Consider the following 11,384-nt stretch of genomic DNA (forward strand, 5'->3'; position numbering starts at 1 on the left):
GTGGTAAATGACTATTTCTAAATTAATACATGGTCAGATTATATCAGTATCTTATTGTGAGTTATATAGAGAACTGTTAACAATCAGAAATCAAAAAAGCTGGAGGAAGGAGCAGCTTGCTTTCTTTTCTGCCAGTGGCTCTCGTTATATGCCTGCTCAAAATTAGTATTCCTTAAATATTTAGCTACTTCCCAAAATGTTAGACTGGAGAGGAGGGGGTAGGTTGAGAGGGACAGAGTAATGTTCATCTGATAGGTGTTCCTTGCACACAGTTAATACACTACAAAAGCTCTGGATGTCTTAAGTGGCTGCTAAAAAATGTTTTCATAAAGCCTATCCATATATTAACTAAAAAAGCCATAACAGCCTAGTTCATTTATCAGCTTTCATAGCGTTGTGAAAGTCTGCGTTCTGGTCCCAGGCTCTTAGGAAATTCTTTTGGGTTCAGTTTTAGAAGTTTGTCTTTTAATTCAACAGTTGTCACTAACATCAAATATATGAACAGCAGGGGCAGGAAGAACGTGAATGCAATATTCCATCATTTTGGCTGGGTGGAGAATGACTTAACCAGAGTTATGTCACTCTTTCTTAGTCTACTTTACTTTAGTACATATGTGTTTAGAAGAAAGCAGGTTATGTAGTGACCCATCTTCATATGTTTCAGAATATAATGTAAAGTCTTCTCTGATGAGGAAACCCATAACTGAGTGCCTAGTTTTCTAATCTAGTGATTTAGGAAGATACAGATACAAAATTTTGTGTTTATTTGGAAATTATTTTAACCAATTTAATAGTAGAAGAGATAACCAGGAGGCTCAGCTGAAATTGTGGTGTTAGAGGCCTGCATCAGAGGAAAAAAAACCCAGCAATGATAGTTGAGAAGAAACAGCTCAGCTAGTCGCCTGCAAACGCAACGATGTTGTTCTTAATGTCATCCCTACTGTTTTGCTGTCATTCCTTTTTACTACATTACTACTTAGTATCGGTTTAGTTCAGAACATTATTAGCTCCCTTTGCTCCTTTTAGGAGGTCTGATTTAAAAATGTCAGTGCAGTCAGCAAGAATGCCATTGACTCAGTGGGGTCAATGTCTTTGCTAGGTACGCTAGGCATATTGAGTTTTCTCAGATGTTTTAGAAGATCTACAATAATCTTACAGAGCCATAGAATGGTTTGGGTTGGAAGGGACCTAAAATAATCATCTAGTGCCAACTGCCCTGCCATGGGCAGGGCCACGTTCCCCTAGACCAGGTTGCTCAAAGCACCATCCACCCTGGCCACCGGGCCTTGAACACTTCAGGGATCTTGTGATTCTGTAGGCCTTGTTCTTGAAGTTCACACCAATATGCACGTGACCTCTTGTTACCTGTCACCAATCTGGAAGCAGCAAATGGAATTCTCCTGTAGTTTCTGTTCTCAGATGCTCACCGCCTTTGTGTGACAATACATTTGCTTATGCCTGTAACAGCAGTAAGTTCCTAGGGATCTCCAGCTGGATATCAACCAGGCCACGGGTTGAAATAGAGTGTTGAAATCGGATGACACTGGCTGCCTGAGGCATAATATTTATGATCTTTCCCAAAGTGTTTTTCCAGGTGCCAAAGAAAACCAAATACAAAAACAAACTGACAATCTGATTAAATTAGTTGGAAATGAGGTTGGTGAGTTAGTGAGGAATAACAAATTCATATTCTGATGAAAGAACAATTGAAGGAGTGGTGAAGAGACTTCTGACTGTAATTTAATTGTAAGTCTCAATTCAAGAACTCTTCTCCTGTCCATGAAATCAGCTTATCGGTCTTTAACCTTAAACAGATTGCCTATCACCGATTTTCCTCAAAAGAAACGGAACCTTCCTCCTAATGGTCTACTGTTCTTTGTGAATTTGTTCTCATCTCGCCCAGCACATTTTTGAACTTGGCCAACTCTAGAGGTTTAAGAGTGACTCACTCAAAGTTATAGGTGAGGGAAGTTTGTGTTTCCTGTCTGTTTTGAAAAATTACTTTTAAGTCTTAGTTAAGCAAATTTGTTTTATTTTGTGTTGGAAGGGACTGAAGGTTTGGGGTTTTATTTGGTTTCTTTTTCATTGCTGTTAGGGTAATGGACCTCTTGTAAATTGTAACTGCATCCAAATAGAATAATTTCTTCTTGCTATTCTTGTTAGTAAATGAAAATGTCACTCCTTTGGTGTTATTTGAGATACTGCCATGCTTTAACAGTCCAAGGTTCCATTTGATGCTTATTCCTTCTGCGAGATTTTGGCGGGTGCATTCAGAAAACTTTAATGATGCTAAAGAGCTGTTGAATTGTGTTTGAGTTATCAACTAGCTGTTCTGGTCAAACACTAATCATAGAAAAGCAGTCTGGTAGGGACAATCAAGTGTCATTTGGTACAATTACCTACTTAAAATTTGGTCACCTTCAAAGTCTGATCATACTGCTACAGGTCATGTTCAGTCAAGCTTTGAGTATCTCCAAGGACAGAGATTACAGTCTCTCTAGGCAGTACGTGACCACTTTTAATCAGAATTCTTTTTTTCCTGTATCTCATTTGGAATTTTCCATGTTGATGATAATGTCCATTGCCTCTCATCATTTCATGGTTCAGCTCCAAGAAGGGTTTGACTCAATCTTTTTTATACCATCCCAGTAGATCGTTCAGTATCATAATGAGATTTCTCCCATCTTCCTTTCCTTAAAGTCGCACAAACCCAGCTTTTTCAAGCCTTAGGCATTGTGTGCTTCAGCCTGCTAATCCTCCCCAGTGATGTGTTAGACTTGCTCCGTCCAGTATGTCAGTGCCTTTCTTGTGCGGGGAACCTCAAATTGAAGGCAGTTCTGCAGAGGTGGTCTCACAGTGCTGAACAGAAGGGAATAATCAATTCACCTGCTTGCTGTGCTTTTGCTAGTAGAGCGGAGTGTGGCCTTGGGTTGTAGGCTACATTGCTGACTTGTGGTCAGCTTTTGTCTACCAGTACCCTCGAGTGGTTCATTGATTGCTTTCTAATCAGTCCAATGCCCAGCACATATTTTTGCATTTATGGGGTTGTTCCATCCCAGATGCAGACCTCTTAACATTTTCCAATGCTAAATTCTGTGATGTTTTATCAGCCCGTTTCTCTGGGTCACCAACATACCTCTGAATATCTTCCAATCTAATGATCAGTCTCCCAGTCTATAGCATCATCTGCAGTCTTGCTGAGGGCACTTTCTGTAATGTTCTTTGGGTTGTTGCAGAAGATAATAATCATAACTGAAACACATTTTTTTTCCCTACATGCTATTCATACAAATATTTTAAGAAGAAAATGGTGTGTGTCTAGAAGCTGCTAAATTCTTTGTATCTTCAAGCATATATGAAGTTTAAGTGTTCTGTAAGATGGGTGACTGCATTTATAAAGGCCAGCCAGAATAGCAGGTAATTGTGGAAGAAAGCCAGGAACATCAAATAATAAATAATTGGAGGGTCATGTTTGGGGCATGGGACAACATTTCATCTAGAAGGTTTCTGTTACTATTTAGTTTGTGTTTCCTCTGCTCTTCCCCTGCCCTCACAAAATGAAGAGATAAGGTGAACTAATTCTGATTTTGTTTTTGTTGTCAGGACTTGACAGGAGCTGAATTATATACACAACCAGCTGATCTTTTGCATCCTGTAATTTATGCCACTGCCATGGTTTTGCTAATGTGCCTGTTGATGATCATCGTCAGTTATGTATACCATCACAGGTATGAATCAATATCACTAGACTAAAAAAATTAGCTTCATAGTGCTTAGGACTACTTTTTCATAGGAACACGATATAATCATCTGGATTTGGGTTTTTTTCCTATAAAAAATTTTGATGCAAATTGACAGTTAAGCAAGTAGCTTTTTTCATGTTTTTGGGTATGACAGTTTAGCTCTCATAACCATGTATGTCTTTAATTCTTCACTTCTGCTTCGTGATGGAAGAGACCCTCAGGAATGGTGGTAGAATTTCACAATTGGTTCAGCCTTTTACATTTCTGTTGATATGAAACCTGGAAACCTAAATTTTTTTAATCAGGCCCCAAGTTGTTGTATAAAGCTAGGTAATAGAAGGGTGTGTTAATTTCTTGTGAGGAAGACCAGAGACTGTATTTGATTTAAAAGTACATTTTAGTCAATCATTAGCAGTAACTATGTATCATTTATAACAAGTGTCTCTTGCTAGTTACAATTATTGCTATTGAAAGGCAATAATGTAGCTGTGTCTTATGTTGTCTGATTTGTTTCTTTTAACAGTATGATCAGGATCAGTGTAAAAAGCTGGCATATGCTAGTTAACCTGAGCTTTCATATTTTCCTGACATGTGTGATGTTTATTGGAGGCATAACTCAGACCAGGAATGCCAGCATTTGCCAAGCAGTAAGTAAACATGCAAAAACACCTGAAAAAATTAGTTACCAGCTTCATACTCTTATATATGTATATGCCACTCCTTGTCTCCTCCAGAACAGCAGTACTGGCACAGGCGTTTTCGTCAGAATGTAAAATTTAGAAAAAAATAAATAAATATCAGCCTTTTGAGTTCTGTGTTTTAATCCAGCCATGAAGATAAAACTAGTTTGTAACTTTAAAAGTGGAAAGGTTTTCTATTGTGCTTCTGAAATATTTTTTCCCAATATATACTGTTGCAAAAAAAAAAAAAAAAATTTACCTGTTAGTTACGTTTTTGAGAATTATTTGCAATTATTTTATAGGGCTGTATGTGGCCTTTACAGACCATGTGAAAACCTGATTTCCACAGATACTAAAATATTAATTTCCATTTCCTCAGTATAACATTAAGGGAGGTAAAGAGAAGTGTTTCAAGTGAAAGATCCGTGCTTTCTCTAAACAAACATCACTAGCTTAATTGAAACTCTTCTTTTATAATTACTTATTTTTCTAAGATTTGGCCATTTATAATTCAGTTGCAGTATTTCAGTATAATAACAGTTGCTGCTTTGGAATGATATCAGTGAAGTTTTCTCATGTTTTCTTTTTTCCATCCAGTGATTCAGAAAATCTAATCCCTCACCACAATATTCCATGGTTCTTTTTGTTTGAATTTACAGGAGGTATTAGGTTGACAGTTCAAACTGTTGCAATGGAGTATGTCCCTGATTTTTCTCCTACAGATACAAAGAGAATGCTAGTCTGTGTGCATGCGTATGCGTGTACACACACACATATATATGGAGATGAGGAAATAGTTTGACAAACTGTAGGTGGTCTTGCCTTCTTGGACACAGTAATCCTCTAAGAGAAATTGTATGATATGGATAGGTTATTTAAGGGTTGTACTTCTACTGGTAATTGAATCTTGCAAAAAAATCACCTCCATTTATCTTAACAGAAACTAGTGTCACCTCTTCCATGCATTTGTGCTGTCATTTAAGGGATGTATGAAATCTTCTTGCAATCACTTTGTCTCAGTGTTGGCTTCTAAGGAAGGAAATGCAGGACAACCAGATTGTGTCTTTCCTTGACAAAATCCCAGGGACTTGGGAATTCCTGGAACTTCTTTTAAGAAAACAATGTTCAGTTTATAAAATAATGCAGATGCAAAAGGGTCCGACAGACAACCATTTTCTTAACAGTAGTGCCCAGTCAGTCGGTGAGGCTGACTTTGCGTTAATGCTCGGGCAGGTTAAATAGCTGAAGTGTAACACTTTTGTGTGTGTGTGTGTGTGTGTATGCGTGCATTATGTTAAAGTTGCTGATGAGCATTAGGTGTCTGTATTTTGCCACCTGCTACATAGTTACCATAATATCTGTAGCTTGCTGTTCCCTTACGTGTCTCAATTTAAATAATAACCGTAACAACAAGACACTTTTAAGTGTTTTGTAATATGCAGTTTCCTGAAGTGTATGATTGATGTGTAATCTTAAAAATGCTGGCCAGCAGAGTTCTTCCCGTGTTAAAGTTTTCCTTCCACTAGAGGCAACTGCAGCTAGGTAGCCTTTCTAGATTCGGACAATATGAAGACGGGTGTGCATTAACCTGTTTTACTTTTTTGAAATCCACAAGACTTGGTATTTAAGGACAGTCATACTAAAATAAGGTTTTCTCTTGTCTTGAACTGAGCTTTTGAAAATTCAGGCTTTATATGAGTTGCATGTTAAATGATAAATCTTTAACTTGGTAGAAAGGAAATGTTTGGGGGTTCTTTTTTTTTTTTGTTTTGTTTTTTAAGGTTGGGATAATTCTCCATTATTCCACTCTTGCGACAGTACTGTGGCTGGGAGTGACATCTCGTAATATTTACAAGCAAGTAACCAAAAAAGCAAAAAGATGCCAGGATCCTGATGAGCCACCTCCTCCACCCAGACCAATGCTGAGGTGAGCGTGTTTGTTTTTGCACAACTCATTATTTCCCAGGCTGCTATGCCTATATTCTGACTAGAAAATATTAACAGGTCACCGCTGGTTTTTTCTTTCCAGGTCTGTAAGGTCCATTCCAGATTTTTCTGTTCCTCAGCGTTATGTTCAGGAGGATGAGGTGAAGGATGATTGGTCTTAGCATGTTACTCTTGCAGTGCTCTGTTTCTGATTTGTAAATTAAGAAATTGGTAGTGTTTCAGCATCACCGCTAGAGCTTCGATTAGGACTTTGGATAGCAACACAACACTCCCCATTAAATATCATAGAAGAAAGAATGTGGGTAACTGTGTTACCACACAACTAGCAAACACTGCAATTTAAGCAAATTTTAATAGGTTTTCCAAAGATTGCTTACAAATAATTTGAAAAACAGGTGTCACTCATTATCAAGTGAAAACAGTGTTCTTTGTGAAGCATTCCTCTCATAAATTTTATTTCTGAAATCACTGAAATAGGACAAACTAATTTGCTGTGAAATTCATCTTATGTGAAGTATTTCTAACAGAAAACGTTAACATACTCTGCTCCTGTATCTTACTGAGCCTCTGGATAGGAATTAAAAACTGCTAAGCTGAAATTCTCCACAAGGTGGCAGAAGTTGATTAACTTTGATTAGTTATCGGCAAATACTTAAAAAGCTTGATTTTAAAGTACAGGGAGTGCAGAAAATTAGAAACGCTTTTCTGAGTATCAACTACAATTTGCAGTACTATATAAAAGCATATAGAAATATTTAATTGATAAGTTAGAAGGTTAATATTTATACCACTTAAGTGCTGTCTTTGCTTTCCTTAGCTTTTATTATTTTCCTTTTAAGAAAATGTAAATCTCTTGTGCTCACTGTAGCATATTATCTCATGCCCATCACCAACTGTGTGCCTTCCAGCAGGGTACTGAGTAGCCTTTTTTAACATCTCTTGTGATTTATTATTTTTTTTTCCCATCCCGTATTATTCGTCATGGAGTTCTTGCTTTGGAAAATGTTACAGTAAAATTACCAGTCTCACAGGCTCAGCTCTGCATAGACATAAATATGTACATACCACTTCAGATCTGGACACCTCACCTGGGCACTGGCAGTAACTCTGGAGACAAGTTCAGAACAGACCAAACATGCTTCATATTTTTCAGATTTTCTCAATTCCAACTTGCAGATCAGGGATTTCCTCAGTCAGATAGATTTGTGGTGGTTTTGCATGGGAACAGCCATAGAAGGATTTGGTTTTTATAATACAAATACTGAGTGAATGTTCTACTTAAAAACACATTTACTTTTTTTTTTCCTGTTATTATTGTAACACCTCTTGTTTACTCATGTCATTACGTTTGTTTCTCTATTTGATCTAACTTAAGGACAATTTTTAGCTCATACAACACTTGCCCCCAAAATCTCAGTATTACTGCATTTCCTCTAGCATGCTTTGTATATGTGTTTTATTTACTATTGTGTTCATACAGCTCCTTGTAGTATGACAGTTTTGGTTTGTAATTTGGACTCTTAGGAATTGCTGAAGACTTACAGAAATACATGTGTGCACTTTTCTCCTTTTTTTTTTTTTTTTTTGGTGTTGATACTTCATATCTTGGTATGATTCAAGGCCAGTTGTAAACGTGTTCCTTCAATACAGCAAACTGAACTATGTCTGCAAACAATCCATATTGTTTCACTCTCCCACAATTTACTGGGTATAGAACCAGCTCCACCTATCTGTTTGCTTTGAGTAGCGGTGCATCTTTGAGGCAGTGATTTGTAGTGAAATTAAGTAGAGTAAAATCTACCACAAAAATCTGTTTCATCTGGCCAGTTCCTGATTGCTTCATCAAGATACGGAATAAACCAATAACAGAATTATCTTTGTGGGATTCAGCAATTAGTGTACCTAGACTTCCAAGAAAGAATTGTTTTGTGTCTCAAGTGAGACGGCAGTAACTGCAGGTGTATAATCTGAAATGCAGTGGACAGATCCAGGATCATCAGAATAGGTGTCTCCTGTTGACAAAACAAACTACCTGTCCATATGTCACAGTAGCAGTTTTCACTGACTGTTCTGATTTGAATTTGGACTGGATTAGCATAAGATGCAGGACAGAGTGCCATTAACTGGAATGATTTTCAGTAATTATTGATCTGCCGTTAAAGAATTCAGTATGAATTCATAGAAACTGGAATGAAAAGCTAGAGACTCCAACAACATATACCCCCATCCTGGTGAAGGCATACAGTTTTCATTACCACCACCACAGGAAATGGGAGGTGTATACTATGAGATTAGAGAGTCCATTAAAAATAATGAAAACACCAGCAACACCACCCCTCAAAATCCCTCAACCCAAAAAAAACCAAGTAAAAAGAGTTCTTATAGCTGATCTTCTGAATGGTCATAATATTAGACAAGTTAACCTCTGGAAAAAGAAACATACCACTTACTATTTTCCTTCTAAATTTCTGTATTCTCTTGCAACAGTTTACAGCTTCTGACTATCAGCTTTTGCTCCTTCCTTTTAACCATGTGTACCTTTGCTCAGTGCCTGCAAGGGAGGTGAGCAGCTGGGAGAGAGATGCTTTGCAACAGGAGGAAAAAAAATCTGTAGTGAGGCAGAATTAGACTTAGAAAAAATATATATTGCCGAAGCCCAAAACCGATTCACCCTATTTATTTTGTTCAAGAACTTACATATTTCCAGAATCCTGAAAAGCTCTCATTTCCTTCATGGTAACTGAATAAAACCATTGCCATTAAGCAGCCACTGATATACTGGCTTTACTTTTTAGGTTCTACCTTATTGGTGGAGGGATCCCCGTCATAGTTTGTGGAATAACAGCAGCAGCAAACATCCGAAATTACGGCAGCAGACCTAATGCTCCTTAGTAAGTACCGTATAGCCAAGAGCTCTGTCGTAAGATTTCACATGTTTGCTTTTCTAAGTACTTGTTGCAATTCAGATTCTTCTGGAAAATGTAACACAGCCAAGATCATTTAAAAGTACAGCTATGAACTGATAAAGCATAAATGACCAGTGAGAAGACAATAATTTTCTTTGGTTTGTTTCTTTTCTAGTTGCTGGATGACTTGGGAACCTAGCTTAGGAGCGTTTTATGGACCAGCTAGCTTTATAATTTTTGTAAACTGTATGTATTTTCTCAGCATATTCATACAACTAAAACGTCACCCTGAACGTAAATATGAACTTAAGGAACCCGTTGAGGAACAGCAGCGTCTGGCCACCAATGAACATGGAGAACTGGCTCATCAGGATTCATTATCTGTGTCACTAGTTTCCACATCTGCTCTGGAGAATGAGCACAGTTTCCAGGCACAGCTGCTGGGAGTGGGCCTCACTTTGCTTTTGTATGTTGCTCTGTGGATCTTTGGAGCTTTGTCAGTTTCCCTGTATTACCCCATGGATCTGATCTTCAGCTGTTTTTTTGGGGTAACATGTTTAAGCCTCAGTGCCTTTCTTATGGTGCACCATTGCATTAACAGGGAAGATGTCAGGCATGCTTGGATAACGACTTGCTGCCCTGGAAGGAGCACATATTCAGTGCAAGTAAATGTGCAGCCTTCCAGTTCCAGTGGAACCAATGGAGAGGCCCCTAAGTGCACCAACAGTAGTGCAGAATCTTCGTGCACAAATAAAAGTGCATCAAGTCTAAAAAATTCCTCTCAGGGCTGTAAACTAACTAACTTGCAAGCTGCAGCGGCTCGGTGCCACCCTGCTTCTCTGCCATTGAACACAGGTCCTCAGCTTGATAACAGTCTCACTGAACATTCGGTGGATAATGATATCAAAATGCACGTAGCTCCCTTAGAGGTACAGTTCCGGACAAACGGACACCCAAGTCGGCATCATAAGAACAGAAGCAAGGGACATCGTGCTAGCAGACTTGCGGTATTGAGGGAATATGCCTATGATGTTCCCACAAGTGTGGAAGGGAGCGTGCAGAACGGCTTACCTAAAAGTCGACAAAGCAACAGCGAAGGGCATTCGAGGAGCCGAAGAGCCTATTTGGCATATAGAGAACGGCAGTATAACCAGTCCCAGCAAGATAGCAGCGACGCTTGCAGTACGCTTCCAAAAAGTAGCAGAAATACTGAAAAAACAGTAGGTACCAACAACAAAAAAGATCTTCTAAGGAAACCAATAGCAGTTGAACTTGAAAACCAGCAAAAATCTTATGGCTTAAATTTAGCCATTCAGAATGGACCACTTAAAAGCAGTGGACAGGATGGACCCCTGCTCACCGCAGACAGTACTGGCAATATCAGAACTGGGTTATGGAAACACGAAACTACTGTGTAGCACTATAATTCATTGCCGCACGAATCCGTATGAACTGTGATTACACATTCCTTCAAGCTGTTAACGCGTCTAAAGACTGTTTACAAACACTAGGTACTTTATGCAGGGAGGGAACAAAGATAATCTGCCAAGCAAAAGATTGTATGCATTATTGTGTTTTCTGTTCTTACAAACATGAACTCTTGGTATCTTGTGAATATTTTTTTTGAAGCGTCAGTCTTGAGAGATGCAAAACACAACTTTGTACATTGCTATTTTTTACCTGTAACCCTGCCGATGTGTCCACAACACATTTCAAATTTGTATTTAAATGTATAATAAATAGTATTTTCCCCAGCAGCCCAATGTTGCACTTACTTGTTGGGTTTTTTAAAGATTACTGCACTGAATGTCATCTTGATCTTACTATTTCAGTATCTGAAACTTAGAGGAGTTTCAGTTACAAAAGAAAATATTTGGTGCCTGAAACAGACAATGCAAATAGCTCAATTAGTTGCATAAAGCCTAGAATTTGCTTGAAATGAAGAAGCTACATTTTAAAGAGATTTTTAGTATGCAGGCAACTTGCTTACTCAAAAATCGTCGTCTTGTACTTGCTGCATAAGTTATGTTTTTAGATGGTTTATTTTAATGCACTTGCACAGAGTTTTAGTTTACTTGGTAGGTTGTGGATAATACTCTTCATTGCCC

General features: G+C 38.1%; 1 protein-coding gene across 1 annotated transcript in view; it reads left to right on the forward strand.

Moving 5' to 3' along the window:
- The window catches only part of ADGRA3 (adhesion G protein-coupled receptor A3), a 56,640-nt gene extending 45,607 nt beyond the window's left edge, over window positions 1-11,033 (forward strand). The window contains exons 15-19 of the mRNA XM_055712945.1: window positions 3,604-3,728; window positions 4,267-4,390; window positions 6,205-6,350; window positions 9,166-9,261; window positions 9,452-11,033. Coding sequence (XP_055568920.1) covers window positions 3,604-3,728; window positions 4,267-4,390; window positions 6,205-6,350; window positions 9,166-9,261; window positions 9,452-10,694 — 1,734 coding nt within the window. The 3' untranslated portion in view covers window positions 10,695-11,033. The remainder of the gene's footprint in view (window positions 1-3,603; window positions 3,729-4,266; window positions 4,391-6,204; window positions 6,351-9,165; window positions 9,262-9,451) is intronic.
- Window positions 11,034-11,384: the final 351 nt, after the last annotated feature.

The sequence above is a fragment of the Falco cherrug genome, chromosome 1, assembly GCF_023634085.1.
Source record: "Falco cherrug isolate bFalChe1 chromosome 1, bFalChe1.pri, whole genome shotgun sequence".
Taxonomy (NCBI): Eukaryota; Metazoa; Chordata; class Aves; order Falconiformes; family Falconidae; genus Falco; species Falco cherrug.